The sequence below is a fragment of the Microcaecilia unicolor genome, chromosome 5, assembly GCF_901765095.1.
Source record: "Microcaecilia unicolor chromosome 5, aMicUni1.1, whole genome shotgun sequence".
Taxonomy (NCBI): Eukaryota; Metazoa; Chordata; class Amphibia; order Gymnophiona; family Siphonopidae; genus Microcaecilia; species Microcaecilia unicolor.
This window is the reverse complement of record NC_044035.1, coordinates 217,240,992-217,262,977: the sequence shown is the minus strand read 5'-3', so window position 1 is coordinate 217,262,977 and position 21,986 is coordinate 217,240,992. Positions and strand designations below refer to the sequence as shown.

The 21,986-nt window shown below is 40.7% G+C and overlaps 1 protein-coding gene across 1 annotated transcript in view; it reads left to right on the top strand.

Annotated features, from left to right (window-relative positions):
- The window catches only part of LOC115471318 (ICOS ligand-like), a 57,493-nt gene extending 39,537 nt beyond the window's left edge, over positions 1–17,956 (top strand). The window contains exon 5 of the mRNA XM_030205020.1: positions 17,877–17,956. Within this exon, the coding sequence (XP_030060880.1) occupies positions 17,877–17,956 (80 nt within the window). The remainder of the gene's footprint in view (positions 1–17,876) is intronic.
- Positions 17,957–21,986: the final 4,030 nt, after the last annotated feature.

The window sequence follows — 21,986 nt, the reverse complement described above, 5'->3', positions numbered from 1 at the left end:
TACCAACACACCACTGGGGGTTACCATAGGTGTGCTGGTAAATGGGTGTATATTTAATTTATAAAGCTGAGATAAATCACAGGTATCTGGACTCCCAAATATTTGATACAATGTTCAGCCCACTGCAAAAGAAAGGACCCCCTCCATTGTTCCCAAACCTTCCCGTGAATAACTAAAACCTGATAGCGTCCCAAAATCACTCAAACAGTGTATCAGCCCCTCTAAAGACTGTTGTGGATTCTGTAAAAGTAGCAAAAGCCAAAGTTTTAATCATATAATTCCCTAATTGCACCTCTTCTATCTGGGGTGAACTTTTTAAAGTACACAAAAGTGATTCCAAAAACAAAAGAAACAGTAGCAGTGAAAGAGGACAACCCTGTTAAGTCCCTTTTTTAACTGGAAAGGAATCTGTTTTAACCCCTTGTCTGCTGAGGTCACATGATGTGCTAGGAGAGCGGACACGAGTGAGGGAGCTCCTGGGCCCAAATTGCAAAAGCACACCCTCCACAAGCAGAATTTTGTGATCTGAACCGGTTTCGTTAACGAAAAGGCTTGGTGAAATAGCAGGGCAGTGAAAAAGAACTTTAGTAGAGCCGTTAGCATGTCTGCGAAGTCGCAACGTTGAGAGAAAGAGAAGGTGCCACAAACGACTCTAAGATGGCGGCGGGTGAAGACCCTGGGAGCTCCTCTGTCAGCTCCGCATGGGTGGCTGAAGTGGTAGCGGAGGTAAAGAAGGCAATTGCAGACTCCCTGGATAAGCGCTTCCAGGGCTTTTTGTTTTGTGCCGGTACGGCATACCGGCACCTTTTTTTCCCGGCGAATCCTGCACCTACTGTCCAGCGTCAGCGATTCTCCTCTCTCCCCCTGCCCTCCCCTTACATCGATGTGGAGCGATTCTCCTCCCTCCCCTGCCCCCCCTTCTATCGATTCGTTCCCCAGCCCGTCCTTCTCCCCCGCATGCCTGCCTGTGCGGAAACAGGAAGTTGAAACAAAGTAGGCGGGACTCACAGAGGGAAGCTCCGATGCTGCAGCCTCTCTCAGTCGCTGCCTGCAGCCTTACTTTATTGCTTCATAGCAGGCAGGCAGGGGAGAAGAAGGACGGGCTGGGGAACGAATCGATAGAAGGGGAGGGCAGGGGAGAGAGGAGAATCGCTCCATATCAATGTAAGGGGAGGGCAGGGGGAGAGAGGAGAATCGCTGGGCATGGATGGGAGGGGAGGGCAGGGGAGAGAGGTGAATCGCTGGACATGGATGGGAGGGGGCAGGGGAGAGAGGAGAATCGTTAGACATGGATGGGAGGGGAGGGCAGGGAAGAGAGGAGAATCGCTGGACATGGATGGGAGGGGAGGGCAGGGGAGAGAGGAGAATCGCTGGATATGGATGGGATGGGAGGGCAGGGGAGAGAGGAGAATCGCTGGACATCGATGGAAGGGGATGGCAAGGAAGAGAGAATCGCTGGACATGGATGGGAGGGGAGGGCAGAGGAGAGAGGAGAATCGCTGGACATGGATGGCAGGGGAGGACAGGTTGCAGAGAAGAATCGCTGGACATGGATGGGAGGGGAGGGCAGGGGAAAGAGGAGACATACTGGACATGAATGGGAGGGGAGGTCAGGGAAGAGAGTTTCGCTGGACATGGATGGAAAGGGAGGGCGGGGAGAGGAGAATCGGACATGGATGGGAGGTGAGGGCAGGGGAGAGAGGAGAATCGCTGGACATGGATGGGAGGGGAGGGCAGGGGAGAGAGGAGAATCGCTGGACATGGATGGGAGGGGAGGGCAGGGGAGAGAGGAGAATCGCTGAACATCGATGGAAGGGGAGGGCAAGGAAGAGAGAATCGCTGGACATAGATGGGAGGGGAGGGCAGGGGAGAGAGTAGAATCGCTGGACATAGAGGGGAGGGCAGGGGAGAGGAGTATCACTGGATATGGATGGCAGGGGAGGACAGGTTGCAGAGAAGAATCGCTGGACATGGATGGGAGGGGAGGGCAGGGGAGAGAGGAGACATACTGGACATGAATGAGAGGGGAGGTCAGGGAAGAGAGTTTCGCTGGACATGGATGGAAGGGGAGGGCAGGGGAGAGGAGAATCGCTAGACTTGGGAGGAGAGGGCAGGGGAGAGAGGAGACATGCTGGACATGGATGAAGGGGAAGGAAGACAGGAAGGAGATACACATGGATGGGAGGGGAGGGCATGGAAGAGAGGAGAAATGCTGGAAATGGATGGAGAGGATAGGAGACAGAGGAGAATTGCTGGACATGGATGGATGGAGGGGTTTGGGGGGAGAGAGGAGAAATGCTGGACTTGGTTGGAGGAGCGGGGAGAGAGAATTATTGCTTTCTATGAATACAGGGGAGGGAAGAGAGGAGAAATGCTGGACATGGATGGAGGGGAGGAGAGAGGAGAAGTGCTGGACATGGATGGAGAGGAGGAAAGAAAAAAGAACAAGATGCACATGGATGGAGATGAGGGAAAGGGAAGAGAGGAGAAAAACTGCACATGGATGGAGATGAGGGAAAGGAAAGAGAGGAGAAAAACTGCACATGGATGGAGAAAATAGGCAAAAGCTGGATCCACGTTATACCTCCTCCAGTCAATTCCATGGAGGAGGACACAGCTTTTACTTATGGATGTAGGGCAAGAAATGAAGAAGAAAGGAGGAAAGTAAAGAAATAAATGGAAAGGAAGCCCTGGAAACGGAGTTAAGAGAATAGATAGAGAGCAGCAGAATCAGAGACTGGGACAATATGGATAGAAAAACAGAGTCACCAGACAACAAAGGTAGAAAAAAAATCATTTTATTTTCATTTTAGTGTTTGGAATATGTCCAATTTGAGAATTTACATTGGCTGTCTTATTTTGCTCTGGGTATACTGGAGCTGTAGCAGCTTACAGAAATGATTTATAAAGAAAAAAAAATCACATTTTTTTTCTCCTATACTAGTATAATATTTTCAATGATGTCTGTTTATATGCGCCATGGCTGGTGTAAGGGGTGTGGCTACTGTGGGTGTGGCTATCAGGGGTGGAGACATATGTGGTGACCCCGCCCATAATGAGTACCGGCACCTTTTTTTCTACAAAAAAAGCACTGAGCGCTTCTATGGAGTGGCGGACAAGCTGGACACAGTGGACGGGAAATTGGACTCTTTGAAAGGTGAATTTTCCATGCAGTGCCAGCTCTCAACCTTGACCAACACTTTACAAAGCAAGATGAAAGTATTGGAAGACAAAGTGGACGATATGGAAAACTGCTCCCGGAGGGGGACTGTACGTTTGGTGGGCCTTCCTGAAAGCATTTCGGAAGGGGGTCTAAGACAATTCCTGGAATCCTGGTTGAGTTCTACTCTGGGGCTGTGGGCTGAGTTGGGCCTGCTTCATATTGAGCGGGTGCATCAGCTAGGCTCGAAGAGACAGGAGGAGTTGCGCCCTCGGGTGGTTATACTGAAGATCCTAAATTTTGCACATAAAACAGAAATCTTGCGGGTGGCGGGCTTAAGGAGGGCATACGCCCCGGTGTGTGCTGAATTGCACTGCAGACATATGCAGTTTGCGTTGATATACCCAGTCCGCCTAAAGATCTTCACGGAAGGCCGGCCACAATTTTATGATTTGCCTGAAGCAGCTCAGGCCTTTGTGCACGATCTGCCTGCTTCCATGGATATGGCCTGAAGGGAATTAATCGCTTTACGTACATGTAACGTGGATTCTACATGTTCTTTGGATTTACCTAGATGACTCATTTTTGCTGACTTGGACCCCTCACAATGGGTTGCATGCAACAAGTGTTTTTCTTGGTCGAGCAGAGTTGTGGAATGTCGTTGGATGGACCTTTTTACTTTACCAACATCTTTAGTATGGATGCAGCTGCTGGATTTGGGTTTAGACGAATGTTGGTCCCAAGAAGTCTTCTGGAGTGACACACAGGACTTGTGCCTATTGGAAGCTGGACCATGGCTGCAGGGCTGTGCTGCCTGGAGGTCAGGGAGTCTGGAATGGCAATACAGAGAGTGGGATTATGATGCTACCAGATGGGACTATACTGTTTGGTGGACAGACCTGCTATATAACTATCTGGGCTTGAAGCTAATAACATTTATTATTGAGTGTTTTTTTTTAATTATATGGCATTTATGCCTAGACTCTGCTTTATATGTAAAATTGAATTGAATCCTGGTGTTGCAGGGACGCACTGGTGTCCAGATCTTGAATTAATGTCACTACTACACATGCAGATGATAGATAGGTTACCATTGGAAGGTGTTATACGGGTCCCTGTACCACACTTTATAAGCACTGACTGTCGTGAGTGGATGGAGCATTGTATAGATGTTACTGCTGTGAGTGGATGAAGCTTTGTGTGGATGGCCCCCCTTGGTTTTTTTTTTCTTTCTTTCTTTTCTCGTTTATATGGCATTTACGCCTAGATTCTGCTCTACGCGTAAACTTGAATCCTGATGCTGCGGAGACACACTGACGTCTGGATTACGAATTAACGACATAGTGGCATTACATGTTGATGATAGATATGTTACCATTGCATTGGTTATATGTCTCCCCCTTTTTTTTTTTTTTTGCTATTTCTGGGTTCTATAATACTGTGCAAGGAGGAAAAGTTAGTGGTTCGCTTTAAATGCTGGTTTGAACTGTTATCGCAAAAAGGAGGGTGGATTTGGTCATTTTTTGGGGGGGTTCTCACACGGGGCCTGTCCAAGAGTTGATTGGACTAGGTGAGTTATAGGGTCAGGTGGGTTGGTAAGGGGAAGGGTTGTTAAAGGGATGTAAAGGGGAGGGGTTGTTAGGGGGGTTGGGTATGGATCCAGGTTATTTATGGGGTTTTTTTGTGGGGGGAGGTGGGGAGCATTTTTCCAGTGAGTAAGCTCAAGTTATCTGATTTCCTTTTCCTCTGGGTTGCTCGGGGGCTTGATGGCTGGGACAGTCGCCCAAGATTAAGGTTAACAATAGAATTTCTGAAATGGTTTCTGCTGGTGTATAAGATGTGATGCCGGTTAAACTGGTATCGTGGAATGTGAATGGAATCTCCTCTCCCATTAAGAGTCAGAAGATTTTGCAGGCCCTGAATTGTCAGAAAGCTGATATTGCATTTTTGCAAGAGACCCACTTCACTTGCCTTCATCAGAGCACTCTAAGTTTAGGCGATGGTGGGTTGGACAGGTGGAGGAGGCTCCAGCTCAGGGTTATAAGGCTGGTCTGTTGGTTCTCTTCCGCAAAGGCTTGGACCTGGTGACATATCAAACATGGAGAGACCCCAGGGGCAGATTTCTGTTAGTGAAGGCTTCGGTAAATAAAAAACTTTTATTGCTTTGTAATGTATATGGACCTAATGTTTATGATTACAATTGGGTTACATCTATAATACATAAGGTTGCTGGAGTTATAGACATACCCATCGTTATGGGAGGTGATTTCAATATAGTTCACGACCCTGCCCTGGATAGATCTAGGGGTCCTGGTGGGGAGGTGGGTTGTATATCAAAAGGAATCCCGCTGCTTTGTTCCAGTCTAAGCTTATTGGACGTGTGGTGAACTCTAAACCCGGTAGATAGAGATTATACACATTTATCAAGGGCACATGGCTCACAATTTCGGATTGATTACTGGCTTGTGTCTTCGGAGCTGTTTTCCGCGGTAATTTCAGCTGGAATTGAAGCATATAGTGTTTCTGATCACACCTGCATTTGGTGGTCGGTAGATTTAAAAGGTCTCGATAGGGCTCCATATGTTTGGCGCTTTCCCCCTAAATTATATTGGGACCTATACTTCCGAGAATTTTTGATGCAAAGATGGACGGAATACCAGCTCCATAATGATGGCTACAAAGATCAGCCAACTATTTATTGAGAAGCGGCTAAAGCAGTGCTACAGGGTGAGACTATGGCCTATTCCTCGTTCAAGTGTAAGGCGAGAGACAGAGAAATATTGCGTTTAGAAAAACAATTGGTGCAGGTGCGGCGTCAATACGCTGCAACATCAACAGTAGGATTAAAAAATTTGTTACTAGCTCTCCAAGCCTCTCTTCAAGAGCTTCTCCATGAAAGGGCGCTGAAGTCAACTAGGTATAAGTATCAGTTATATCTTCATGGGAATAAAGCAGGAAAACTCATGTCTCACCTGATTAGGCAGTCTGGGGGCCCACGACCTATAGTCCAGATAGATAGGGGGATGGTACTAAGGTGCAAACAAATCGAGAGATTGCTGAAGTGTTTCAAAAGTACTACCAGCAGTTGTATGCCCAACCAGAGGAAACAACATTGGATGGGGAGATATTCTTGAATAGTGTAGACCTACCTCGGTGGGACCCGCAAGCTTTGGCCCGACTTAATGCTCCAATCAGGGAAGATGAAGTTGCTTTAGTAATTCAACAGAGTGTCTTACTGAAGGCACCAGGACCCGATGGCTTTCGGGCTGAATTTTACAAACTATTGTCCCTCTCGCTTGTGCCAACTCTGCAGTCCTTTTCCTCTTAGTTTGTGTCATCAGGGGAACTACCACATTCTCTACAATTAGCCCAAATTATCTTGTTGCCGAAGCCAGGTCGAGATCCCGCGCAGCCTTCTTCCTATAGACCAATTTTTTTGTTGAATACGGAAACAAATGTTTTTGCAAAAATATTGGCAAACAGGTTAGCACAGGCATTACCAGATGTGATTGCAAGGCCACAAGTGGGGTTTGACTGTGGTAGGAGTATAACTCAAAATTTGCGTAAGCTCTTCCTTTCCATGGAACATGTAGAAAGGACAGGAATGCCTTCTCTGTTAGTTTCAATGCAGAGAAGGCATTTGATCGGGTGCTCTGGGGTTTTCTTTTTGCAGTTCTACAGCGATATGGGATATTGGGGGGGGGGGGGGTTGGAGGCGATTTGGGTTCTTTATAGGTCACCAAAGGCACGGCTCCAGGCTAATGCGGTATTCTCTTCCGAATTTGACATTTGCTGGGGTACACGCCATGGCTGCCTATTGTCTCCCTTGCTTTTTGTTTTATCTTTGGACGCATTGATCAGGGAGATTAGTAACAATCCGGGAATTAAGGGAGTTAATATAGGCGCTCAAGAGTTTAAGCTCTCCGCATTCGCGGATGACTTACTGGTACACATTGTTGATCCACAGGCTTCTCTGGAGGCACTGATGGAGAGTTTCAGTGACTATGTAGATTTTGCGGGTCTTAAACTGAATTTGGACAAGTCTCTGGCGTTGCCCACTAAGTTGGCAGTTAAGGAGGGATGGATGTGTTCCTTTCCCTTGCAATGGGAAATCACTTCCTTCTGATACTTGGGCATTCAGTTACCGAAAACTACGGCTACGCTGTATCAGACTAACATTTCTCTGTTATTGGACAACACACGCACGTTGCTGACTAAATGGGCCCACTTTCCTTTGACGATCCATGGTAGGATTCAACTGTTTAACATGGTATTGTTTCCCAACTGGCTATATGTGCTCCAACTCCTGCCCATCAAGTTATTGAAACGTGATTTGAGGATTTTACATCAGTTATTATCTAACTTTTGCTGGGCCTGGAAAAAAACAAAGTTGTCCTTTAAATTCTTAATTGGATCTTGGAGATATAGTGGAATGGGTCTCCCGAATTTACGCCTGTACAATTACGCCTGTTTGCTTAGGCACTTGGGAGATTGAATACTGGAAGAGCAGAATTTTACACTGCGTACTTATGAGGCAGCTTATTACTCTCCATGGCATGTTAATTCTCTTTTGCACTGTGCAAGAAATTCGCTGCCATCGGGGGTTCGCCATAGTGTAATTCTTAAATTGCTGAGACAGGTGTGGCACTACTTGGTTTCCATTTTGTGAGGTCGCCCTGAAGTTTCTGATCAATTACCAATAGTGGGTAACGTGCAATTCTCACCAGGTCTAGATAATGGGAGTTTTAAGCATTGGGAAAGGAGAGGTTATTTTCTGTTAGAACATGTGTTGAATGGTCACGGCAAAATGCTTCCCTGGCATACTTTATGTGGACAGGGGGTAGTGGAGGACAGGGACTTCCTGGCTTATGGCCAATTGCAGTACTATGTTCGCTTTTTGAATGGGTCCGCTCTGTCTTCTTCTCTGGGTGGTTGTCTAGAGGCGTTTTTTGATGTTTAGAGAGGGGGGGGAATGTCCGTATTGACCTTATGTAGGGCGATGCGGGCGCTCTTACCTGCTCCGAAGTACGAAGACCTTATTGCTAAATGGAGTCATGACCTGGGAAAGTCGAGGGCTTTGGGGGACCCACTTATTCTTGTTAAATGTATATCAGAGATTTCAATCAGTGCAGAACTAAGAGAGTGCCAATACCGTACCTTGCATAGGTTGTATATGTTGCAGGAACAACTCTTTAAGATGGGGGCGTTAGATTCCCCAACATGTCAGAAGTGTAAACATGGACAGAACACATTTTACCATGCCTTTTTGAGTTGCCCGATGATACAGAGGTTCTGGCTTGCGGTGGCTTGTTATTTGACAAGGTTATTGGGTCGTGTTGTGCCCTGTTCTCTGACTGGCTTCTTGCTAGACAAATAAGAAGTTTTCCATATTCCAAATCACTCGCAGACCCTGTTTCTCCACAAAGCAGGAGCAATAGGTAAGAGAATTGTACTGGGGGTCTGGGTGGGGGGCGATATTCCTTCATTTTGGGCCTGGAGAAACTGTATGCACACATTGATGTTTTTGGAACGTCAGTATGCTAGGTATTCTCCTAAGCGCCTGAAGGTGTTTCGTGCTGTGTGGGATGTGTACCTTTGGTCTTTGCCACATAGAGTTAGGAGATTGATTCTTAATTCTAATTGATGTGCTGGACCTTGGTGGTGGTGCGGGGAGACTCCTTTCAATTTCAGTAAAGGTGGTATGATTTTGAGGACTCAGAGTGTAGGTGCTGTATATGGGGAGTGGTGTGCGCTTCTTCCCCTCCACCTCCCCCCCTCTTTTTTGTTTCCTTCCTCTTTCTCCCTAGCCTTTTAAGACATGATTTCAGTGTGGTTGCTTTGAGGTGGAAGGAGGGGAGGGAGGGAAATTCCTGTAAAAGAGTACTAATATACCTGTCTGATACACTTTATAGAAGTTTCCAGCTATTGTATACTGTTTTGACTGGTTGTTTTGTACGTTGTGTCATCAATAAAAATTATTTAAATCTAACCCCATGTCTGCTATATCTTGGGCCTTGTTTTTAATCACCCCTGTATGGTCCTATAAGGCCAATACATAATGAGAGTCACTCCATTTTCTAAAAATATAGGCTAAAATTTTATCTGATTTATTACCATACCTATGAAATTTGTATTTACAGTAAAGGAGATGCTTACTGTTTCTTTCATGTATTGTATCACAATATACCCTTCTTTGGTGGTCGAACTGGGTTTTGCAATATAAACCTGCTTTCCAGCCTTAAATAATTTTCTTATTGTATTACTCTCCTGGAAGTACGTTTATTTCGTACAGATGTATACGAGATTACTTCCCCCACGTAGCACTGCCTTAGTGGTGTACCAAAAATGTAAAGGGTCATTTAAGTACTGTGCATTATGGGTGCAAATTTCTTCCCATTTGGTGGTAAGATAAGTTTGAAACTCAGAATCCTGAGGTAAATAAGATGGGAATCTCCATGTAGGAGAGGTATTAAAAAAGGGGTCCGAATTCCAGCCAGATTAAAGCATGGTCTGATATTGCTGTTGGTCCTATGGTGGCCAAGGAAAAAAGCGAGGCTGAAAGTAACATAATGGGCTCTAGACAAGTGTGTATAATCTCTATCGGTGGGGTGCAGGAGGCACCACGGATCCACTAAATTTAGTGCTTCTATAAAATGCCACAAACACCCCAAGGCCGCCCTCCACCCCATCCGAATGCCCCACAGACCCAACTAATAGTGGGTCTAGAACCAAACTGTAATTTCCCACTGCAACTAAGGATATATTAGTACATTTAATACATTGGTCTACAAGAACATCAAAAAATTTTGCATTGTAAACATTCATATAACACAGGAGATCCCTGCTTTTCAGATTTAAGCACAAGACCACAGAGCACCCTTGGGGGCCTTAGAAGAGGAGCTTAGGATAACATTGCAGAGACTTTGTATTCAATATCACTACTCCTCCACGATGCTGACCTGAAAAACTGTAAAATAGGTTACACATTTAACCCTGTTGAAACTTCTGGTGTTCTAAATCTGTAAGTCTTGTTCCCTCAAACAAACTTTGCCTTCAAAGAGCACTTAACATTTTAGTACGTTTGATGGGAGATGATATTCCGACTATGTTTCAAGACACCATTCTGGTACTAGACATTAGTCACACATTTATTATCATGTAGGTTGAGAAGAAACAAAATGGTAGAGCCCTGAATTCCCAGCCTCACAATCCAGCTTTTACAATATCCAAAACTATAGGTGGCTCAATACTAAAAATGCTCCATAAGATCTGACACACAATAGTTAGTAATGCATTCCAGGCTACAGAACATTAAAGATATTGAAAATAAATAGTTATTTCCCCTTTTCCCTTGCCCCAAGCCCAAAGCTTAGGAACCACAACCCCCCCCCCATCCCCCTTAACCTTTCCCCTTTTATCCCTGTCGCAGTCAAAAGGAACAACTTCACTGACAGTATCTGGGCATGAGAAGCATGGAAGTCATATTGTGAGCCATGGGAAGGCCCCGCACCACCCTCATAAAAACAGCACAATGCTCACAGTATATATGTAAGCTCATAAAGAAAAAGGCGGTTATAGCAAGTTCTAATATAAACATTATGCAAAAAAACAGTTGCTCAGGCGAATAAGCAAATTGCTCGCCCCAACCCAGAAATATTCAGTTCATGATAAACTGAAAAGTTCAATATCTCAAAAGAAGCTTGTGAAAGAACAGTCAGAAGCATCATCCCTATTAAGTACCAAGCCTCTCTGGGGATTCCCTTGTATTGAGGAAATGGCTGCCATGATGTAGTTTTACTTTAATTTCTTATAGATCGCAACATACCCAACAGAGTTCAGTGCAATTTACAAATAATCAAAAGAGACTGGGATATGCCTGGAATTACAATCAATTAAAAGTACAATGTAAAAACATTAAAAATGTACTTCCCCTTAAATATTTACCCAATACTTATTTTTCAAATAAAAATGTTTTTAGAGCTTTGCAAGACATCTTGTAACAAGGGATAGATCGAATTTATATTGGAATATTATTCTAAAAATTTGCTGTCACATAAGGTAAGGTACATGTATGAATCACCTTATATCTACCCCCCTAGGTGAAAGGTTAGATTCAAATAATTTCTGCTCCATCTTTGCTTTCCAGAATCAAGAATAGAAACCATCCATTCAGGTATTCTGTTGTAGCTCAATACAATTAAAAAAAGACTAGAGTACATTGCTTGTGTCAGGCACGCCAAGTGGAGAAGTGAGCCCTTGTGCCCGATAGAGGAAGAATTCCCACCGAGCTGTCGGCCAACCCCGAGTTCCCCCTGTGTCTCCCTCCGTTCCCCAGGGGTTGAGCTCCCAGGTGCGGGAAGCCAACAGCAGGAAGAACTGAGTCCAGAACAAAGTGCACGGGGCACAGCCAGGCAGCGGGCAAAGAAGGTCCAGGATCAAATGGTGGTCAATACCAGGCAGCAGATAGTAGAAAATCCAGGATCAGGCAAAGGTCAAAACCGGGCAGCAGACAGAAGCAAATCCAGGATCAGGCAAAGGTCAATACCAGGCAGCAGACAGAAGCAAATCCAGAATCAGGCGAAGGTCAATACCAGGCAGCAAACAGTAGAAAATCCAGAATCAGGCGAAGGTCAATACCAGGCAGCAAACAATAGAAAATCCAGGATCAGGCAAAGGTCAATATCAGACAGCAAACAGAAGAAGAACCAGAAGCACTGCAGCTACCCAGAGAACTGAATAGAAGCCGAGGACAGGTGGCATGGCTTTAAATAGAAACAAAAATTGGGTGGAAAGGAACCAGTATCAAGTAATCAGTCACCACATCAAGGTAAGATGCTCCAAAAGAAACTTTTATTATGACCCAACATGGTCCATGTTTTCGCTAAAGCGCCTTCCTCAGGGGTCTACAAAACTGTAAACATATAAAAACACTTTTAAAAACATATAACCAATCATCTATATAATTCTTTAAGAACATACATTTATTCTAAAAATTAATATATTTAATAACTATACTAAAAACATCACAGATTAGATAACCAAAATCTCAATCATGCAAGTACCAGAGGGATAAAGAAAAAAAATATATATATGCATGTACAGTGGGGGAAATAAGTATTTGATCCCTTGCTGATTTTGTAAGTTTGCCCACTGACAAAGACATGAGCAGCCCATAATTGAAGGGTAGGTTATTGGTAACAGTGAGAGATAGCACATCACAAATTAAATCCGGAAAATCACATTGTGGAAAGTATATGAATTTATTTGCATTCTGCAGAGGGAAATAAGTATTTAATCCCTCTGGCAAACAAGACCTAATACTTGGTGGCAAAACCCTTGTTGGCAAGCACAGCGGTCAGACGTCTTCTGTAGTTGATGATGAGGTTTGCACACATGTCAGGAGGAATTTTGGTCCACTCCTCTTTGCAGATCATCTCTAAATCATTAAGAGTTCTGGGCTGTCGCTTGGCAACTCGCAGCTTCAGCTCCCTCCATAAGTTTTCAATGGGATTAAGGTCTGGTGACTGGCTAGGCCACTCCATGACCCTAATGTGCTTCTTCCTGAGCCACTCCTTTGTTGCCTTGGCTGTATGTTTTGGGTCATTGTCGTGCTGGAAGACCCAGCCACGACCCATTTTTAAGGCCCTGGCGGAGGGAAGGAGGTTGTCACTCAGAATTGTACGGTACATGGCCCCATCCATTCTCCCATTGATGCGGTGAAGTAGTCCTGTGCCCTTAGCAGAGAAACACCCCCAAAACATAACATTTCCACCTCCATGCTTGACAGTGGGGACGGTGTTCTTTGGGTCATAGGCAGCATTTCTCTTCCTCCAAACACGGCGAGTTGAGTTCATGCCAAAGAGCTCAATTTTTGTCTCATCTGACCACAGCACCTTCTCCCAATCACTCTCGGCATCATCCAGGTGTTCACTGGCAAACTTCAGACGGGCCGTCACATGTGCCTTCCGGAGCAGGGGGACCTTGCGGGCACTGCAGAATTGCAATCCGTTATGTCGTAATGTGTTACCAATGGTTTTCATGGTGACAGTGGTCCCAGCTGCCTTGAGATCATTGACAAGTTCCCCCCTTGTAGTTGTAGGCTGATTTCTAACCTTCCTCATGATCAAGGATACCCCACGAGGTGAGATTTTGCGTGGAGCCCCAGATCTTTGTCGATTGACAGTCATTTTGTACTTCTTCCATTTTCTTACTATGGCACCAACAGTTGTCTCCTTCTCGCCCAGCGTCTTACTGATGGTTTTGTAGCCCATTCCAGCCTTGTGCAGGTGTATGATCTTGTCCCTGACATCCTTAGACAGCTCCTTGCTCTTGGCTATTTTGTAGAGGTTAGAGTCTGACTGATTCACTGAGTCTGTGGACAGGTGTCTTTCATACAGGTGACCATTGCCAACAGCTGTCTGTCATGCAGGTAACGAGTTGATTTGGAGCATCTACCTGGTCTGTAGGGGCCAGATCTCTTACTGGTTGGTGGGGGATCAAATACTTATTTCCCTCTGCAGAATGCAAATAAATTCATATACTTTCCACAATGTGATTTTCCGGATTTAATTTGTGATGTGCTATCTCTCACTGTTACCAATAACCTACCCTTCAATTATGGGCTGCTCATGTCTTTGTCAGTGGGCAAACTTACAAAATCAGCAAGGGATCAAATACTTATTTCCCCCACTGTATATACATGCACATACGCATATACACACATCTATCAATATAATCATCAGCAACTATAAAATTTCAAATTTTATGTTCAAAACAATACGATGAAGTATAAATAGCTTAACATAGAGAAATATAAAATAAAAATAAAAAGGTCCAAAATAAAAATCATATACATTACAACAGTTCTTTGAGAATTTATGTTCAAAACAATATGTTGAATGGCTTGACACGGAACAAATAAAGAATATACATTGCAACAATGTTTAACCAATACGTATACAATCACAAACCCGCATCCAAAGGACACATCTAATGCAATGTATTTCACCAAATGGGATTAAATAATTTATTTTATTTACAAAATAAGATGAATGTTATGATATCACATATATCTTTAATGAATGATAAAATATTAAAAAATAACAAAGAAAAAATGATGAAATGAAAAAACCTACCAATCGATGAGTGCTCAATTTCGTATTGATTGATGGAGCATTTAAAGTATCTATTAAAAAGATTAAAATGTGAATAAACTGTATATAAGGAAATTTTTATGATCTACAAGGAACAAAAATATAAATCTATGTATATGAAACACCTTTTTTTTTAAAAAATTTTTTATATAAATAGAAAAATAAAAAGGATAATAAATAATAACAATAATATTGATTATATGTAGGTATCAATTGGTACTAATGTCTAAACAACAAAATCCAAAGGATGTAAATGTGTCAAAATATATATCCATAAGTGTGTCCTAAGTTAAAATCTAAACTCCGGAACTCAAATGTACAAAAATATGTGAAACCTCTAAAAAACATCTAAAACTCCCAATATATAATGAGAGAGACAGAGCGTATATTTTTGACAATTGAATATGCAAATGACTATCACATAGGTCTACTTAGAATGAGTGGAAGAACCATCTAATGGATCAAGATTAAAGTCCATCACCTTCTAGTAAATGAATAATAAGAAAAGAAAACTAATTAGTATAAAATGTAATGCTAAATTAAAGAAAAACTATATTATTATTATATATAAATGTTTAAACATCCAATATAAATAAATTGTTCCCAATAGGTATAAATCTGTGTAATGTTTAAAGCGTTATCAGGGCTGAAAAAGTTTAAAGATATTTGCTTAGAACCACCCGGTCTGAGAAATCTATGAAACCACGCTAGGTGTTTAAAACGGAACTATATCAAATATCACATTTCAAAAGAAAATTGAAAGGAACTAGCAGAACTAAAAGAACTAAAGGAGCTGATAAATATTCCAAGATATGCAAGATGATACCCTCCTCTCCTCCTTCCTGTACACATCAATTGATTTGATTTGCTTACTTTATTTTTGTCTATTAGATTGTAAGCTCTTTGAGCAGGGACTGTCTTTCTTCTATGTTTGTGCAGCGCTGCGTATGCTTTGTAGCGCTATAGAAATGCTAAATAGTAGTAGTAGTAGTAGTAGTACCTTAACAAGCGTCTTGTGTAGAGTGCTGTCAGTACAAACACAAAAAAAAATGGCACAAAAAAAACTCAGAATAAATACCAAAACACAGTGACATGAACCACACTGATTGGGTATACGTGATTGACAACTATATGTGCTAGGGGAGTTAATTGTTTAATTAAAAAAGGACCGTTAGTTCAAGAAACATCTGAAAATTTAAATGACTGATAAATGACTGAATCTTGGAGGCATTGACGATGTTTCTCAATCAATCCAACACTAAAAAAACGATAATTAATCTGGATGTATAATTGCTTTAATCAAATAACAAAAATAATGAAATCAACCTATTGATATCCTAATTTATTTAACAAAATAATAAACGAATGATGCTTAAAGGTGAAAGATCAGGACTATAGAAAAATTAATCTACTTAGCTCAAAAAGGATAAAAAGATGTAAACACTGATTGGGTGTACCTAATTAACAACTATCGGGCTCTATAAATCTGTAAAACGCCTATATGTAATATAGGAATTAGTTATTTAATTGAAGAAGGACCGTTAGATCAATGATCATCTGAAAATTTAAATTTAAATCACTGAATCTTAAAGGCATTAGCGATGCTTCTCAATCAATCCAACAATGAAGATCAATTAATCTGGATGCATAATTGCTTTAATCAAATGGACAAAAATAATAAAATGAACCTGTTACCCTAATTTATTTAACAAAATAATGGTGAAAAGACGGGCAGTATAGAAAGTTAATTAAAAATTAGTCTACTTATCTTAAACGAGTCTCATGTTAAAGTCATGCTGAAGTATTTTATATAATCCTCTCTTATAAAAATAAAAAAGATGAAAAAGATATCCACTTATACAAAAAAACTGATCGGGTGTATGTGTATGTGATCAGGCTCGGTATGTCTCTAACCACATATATGTGGTGAAAAATTGAAAACAAATGATCAAACTCTCGCTATGCCTTGATAAAAATAAAAACGTTAGCCTAATGATCAACTAAGCATTTAAATTACTAAACAACGCCACTTAAGTTATACAACAAAAAGAAAAAGATAATTTGCTCTAAATCCAAGATTGTTTTACTTGTCTTAAAACGGACAGACAAAAAATGAAATAAACCAATTTGTATCCTCACTTATTTTAACATAATAAAAATAAAAGTAAAAATGAAATAGAAATAAAATAAAAATAATAAATGGTAATAATGAAAATTAATTAAACCAATTTGTGTCTTCACTCATTTTAGTAAAATAAAAATAGAACAGTTTATTTTTTAAAATTAAAAAGAATAATAAAGAATTAAGAAGTGATTTATTTAAAAGAAATATTACAAGTGATACAAAGATCCTATTGTGAAATAAATTTATAGTCAATAGATTTAAAGCTTAGCATATATCAGACTATTTAGTGTTAAGTATACGTAATACAGCCATAAAAAGTAACAAAAAAAATATAATAGGGGTCCAAATTATAATTACCCATTTGCAAGAGCAGGTGGGGGGAAGAGGGGTGGGTGGTTGGGAGGTGAGGATAGTGGAGGGCAGACTTATACGGTCTGTGCCAGAGCCGGTGATGGGAGGTGGGACTGGTGGTTGGGAGGCGGGAAGTACTGCTGGGCAGACTTGTACGGTCTGTGCCCTGAATAAGGCAGGTACAAATCAAGGTAAGGTATACACATATGTTTGTCTTGTGGGCAGACTGGATGGACCATGCAGGTCTTTTTCTGCCGTCATCTACTATATAAGATGAAAAACTAATTTAAAATAAAATCCAATTTATGATTGTCCACTTACAAGTAAAAATAAAAATACATTTATAACCTCACTAAAAAATATATAAAATGTTGTACTCTTGTATAAAAATGAAGGAAATGTTATAGTGTGATATATTTACAATTCAAATATCAATCAATAATATGCTGAATAAAAATAGTATCCTGTAGATAAACAATTTTATAGTATTCTGTGGGCAAAAAAATATATAAAAATAAAAAGGTGCACATATATAGTTTTGTTTATAAAAATAATTATAAAACAGAAAACTCTGATGCATGAAAAATATATAAATAAAAAAGTCAGAAATATATATATGTATGAATATATGAATGAATACAAATTAAAAATTGCATATATATATATGAATATATATATGAATATATTCCAATTAGAAATAAAAATGTTCCAATTTTCTTATAATAAAAGAGAGCACTCATAGAAAATGCAAATATTCAATTGGTGTTACACAATCAAATTGATATATAGCTCGCTGTTCAGCTCTCAATATGAGATCTATATTACCACCACGGATATTAGGTTTAATGCATTGATATACAAAATATTTTAAATCTTCAATTGTATGTTTTGCATCCATCCAATGTTCTACCAGAAGTGCTGATCTAATCTGTCTTTTAATACAACTGCGATGTTCTATTATTCTTATTTTAATCTTCCTTTTTGTCTTGCCAATATATCATGTTACAGGGACATAAAATAACATATATAACATTTTCTGAATTGCAATTACTGTTAAATCTTAATTTATATTTTCTTCTTGTTTTAGGATGTATAAAGAGATCCAACTGTAAATATACATTAGTAGAATTATCTCTAAACATTGGAAGAGTAGATGGCACTAGATGATTTCTTAAATTTAGATTACGTGAGAGGGCGAAAGTGGGAATAGTTTCTCTAAAACATTGATGTATTTGGACGATATGCCAATGTTTCAAAATGATCTTTTTAAACGAATTGCTTAGAGATGAAAATCTGAGTGCACACACCAATTCAGGAGTGGATTTCGCTTTTGTACCCGTCTCTAATAATTCATTTCTTGTTCTAGTATTGGCTTTTCTAAAACCACCAGAAATGCATTTATTAGGATATCCACGCTGTCTGAACCTATTCCTCAAATCCATAGAGTGTTTATAATAGTCATCTGCATTAGCACATATCCTCCTTAATCTAAGAAACTGGCAGTATGGTAAATTATCTTTCAATGCACGGTTGTGATAGCTTGAATAATGTAAATAACAATTCTTATCCGTGGGTTGCAATGTATAATCTTTATTTGTTCCGTGTCAAGCCATTCAACATATTGTTTTGAACATAAATTCTCAAAGAATTGTTGTAATGTATGTGATTTTAATTTTGGACCTTTTTATTTTTATTTTGATTTTATATTTCTCTATGTTAAGCTATTTATACTTCATCGTATTGTTTTGAACATAAAATTTGAAATTTTATAGTTGGTGATGATTATATTGATAGATGTGTGTGTATGTGTGTATATGTGTATGTGCATGTATATACATGCGCATATATATATATATATTTTTTTTCTTTATCCCTCTGGTACTTGCATGATTGAGATTTTGGTTATCTAATCTGTGATGTTTTTAGTATAGTTATTAAATATATTAATTTTTAGAATAAATGTATGTTTTTAAAGAATTATATAGATGATTGGTTATATGTTTTTAAAAGTGTTTTTATATGTTTACAGTTTTGTAGACCCCTGAGGAAGGCGTTTTAGCCGAAACACGGACCATGTTGGGTCATAATAAAGGTTTCTTTTGGAGCATCTTACCTTGATGTGGTGACTGATTACTTGATACTGGTTCCTTTCCACCCAATTTTTGTTTGTGTTCCGTTTCTGTGGAAGGTGTGAACCCCATCTAGTTGTATGGCTTTAAATAGTGCAGGAATTAGGCCCAAACCTGCACAGCTGTCTTCAAGATGGCTGCCCCCAAATGGAGACACCCTCAAGCAAGCCCAAACATGGGTTTCCTTCCTGTGGCTGCCCAACACCAAGATGGCCACCCCATCCTAAGACGCCCACCTCTGAGATGGCTGCCCTCGCCTGGATATGCCCAAATCCAAGATGGCCGCCATCTCCTCAGATGCCCATACCTTGCGCAAGCAGGGAACATGACAGCTTGAAAATTCCCTTAGCCTCAGTGCAATTTTTCTAGCAAAAAAGGTGCCGGTACTCAAATGCCAGGCCACCCTTCAGGGGTGGGGTGATCACTGAGGGACTCACTCCACAATAGCCAGGCCCCCTGTAACCAGTCACAGAACCTATGACAAGGCAGAATTGGTGTCTTGAGCCTGAGCTCTTTCATTAAAACTTGTGGTCCATGGGTCAATTTTAGCAGACACTGGAAAAGGTGCCGGTACTCAGTACCGCCGAGTACCCCCTCAAAAAAAGCCCTGCCTAGCCTCAATGGGCAACCAATGTATCTCTACATAAAGTGGGGTCACTCTGCCATATCTGGTTTTAGAAAGGATAGTTTGCAATCTCTTTCTAACCATAGCTGTACGTCCCACAAATAAAACTTTACAATAGTCAACTTGTGATAGAACCAGTGTTTGCACTAATAATCTAAAACTGTCCCTAATACAACAACGATGAATCCGTCTTAATTTCTTTAAAACACCAGATACTCGCTGAACTACCATTTGAGATTGATTTTCCAATGATAGATGCTTATCTACTAAAATACCCAAAATTTTCAATCATGTCTCTAATTTCAAAGAATTACCATCTAAAGTGAAGTGTAAATCAGAAATGTCAATATGAGGGGGGATATAATTTAAAAATTTGTTTTTTTCCTTATTTAATTTTAGGTGTAAACAGTCAGCCTAATTTTCCACCAGTACAATACTACGTTTAATAATTAACCCCCTATTTACTAAGCCACGCTGGTGGTTGCTCTGCTGCAATGCCAACACATACCGTTCAAAGTGAATGGGCTATATCAGTATTAGCACACAATAGCCAGTAGCACGGCTTAGTAAACCGGGGGGGGGGGGGGGTAAATTAACATCATCCTTATTCTTCAAATGGAGTCTTCAAATGGAGAAACAAATTGTAATATCATCCACATATGAGAAGCACTTAATACCCTCCTCTTCTAAAAAGTAACCCAGTGTAGACATTAGAACAGTAAACAATATTGGGGATTGTGGGAACCCTTGAAGTACTCCACTAGTTGTCAACCACATTTCCGATGTTTCCCCTTTCATTTTTACACTGTAAGATTTTTTGATAAGAAATCCTTTCAACCAGGCAATCACCTTTCCATCAATACCAAAAGAAGCCAAAACGGACAATAAAATCCTAGAATCTACAACATCAAAAGCACTAGATAGGTCATAATGTAACACAATAATCTGGTGACCCCAGCTCATATAGGGGCCCTTTTACTAAGACGCATAGGTACCTACGCGCGTACAATGTGCGTCAGAACTACTGCCCAGCTACCATGTGCCCCTGGTGGTAATTCTAATTTCTACGCGCGTCCAATATGCACGGCAGAAAATAATTTCTATTGTACACGCACTGACGATTACCACTCGATTAGCGTGTGAAACCTTACCGCTAAGTCAGTGGGTAGTGATAAGGTCTCAGGCCCAAAATGGACACACACTGATTTTTATTTTGCCGTATGTTCATTTTTGACAAAACAAAAAAAAAAGCCTTTTTTGCAGGTGCGCTGAAAAATGGACCTGCGCGCGTCCAATACACATGTCTACACCACCGCAGGCCATTTTTCAGCACACCTTAGTAAAAGGACCCCATACTTCCTTATATAGAAGCATAGAAACATGATGGCAGATAAAGGCCATATGACCCATCCAGTCTGCCCATCCTCTGTAACCCCTAATTCTTCCTGTTCCTAAGCGATCCCACATGTTTATCCCATGCCTTTTTAAATTCTGGAACAGTCTTCCACTCCATCACCTCCACAGGGAGGCCATTCCATGCCTCCACCACCCTTTCTGTGAAATAATACTTCCTTAGGTTAAGGTTTCAGTGCTAAAGTTTTCCTAAATTTTGATTGAGTAGGATGTAATAAATCAAAACGATCAAAATATTTTACCAGTTGGTTAGCCACTAGACTTTCTAATATTTTAACATAAAGCGAGATAGAGGCCACCGGTCTATAATTTGCAACCTCTTCCATATTGCTGTTCTGATTCTTTGGTATTGGTGTAAGGATGATCCTTCCTAATTGGCTGGGAAAATCACCATTCTCAAGTGAATCCTTAACCTATTGCAGACTTAATTTCACGAAGCTCTCTGACGGATTTTTATCAAGTAAACTGGACAAGCATCTAAAAAACACTGCAACCTAAAATATTTCAACAAAACTCTTCTAATATCCAACTCATTAATAGGTGAGAACTCAGACCTACCACACATTTCCTTTTCCCTTGTTTAATGATTTCCATGCTATAGATAATCTGATCATACCTACTTTGGTCAACCACCTTACCTTGAATTTCCTGTCTAACATCTTCTACTTTCTTCTTAAAAAATAAGCTAATGCTTCAGGAGTTTTTAACTGTCAAACAATTTACTAAGGGCTTCTTTACAAAGCCATGCTAGTGATTCCTGCGCAGCAAATGAGAGGAAGCCCATAGGAATTGAATGGGCTTCCTCTCATTTGCATCAGAAAATCAGTCAATTGATATAATTTTTTTAAAATGTGGTTTACCTTTGCCTTTTTATCATAAAAATGATGTTTAGCCTGCTTAACCTGGAATTTATAACTATTAACTGATTTTCTCCATAACTCCCTATCAGCTGAACTTTGAGTCTTGATCCATTGCCTCTCCAGTTTTCTACATGATTGCTTCACCTTTACTAATGTCAAATCATACCATG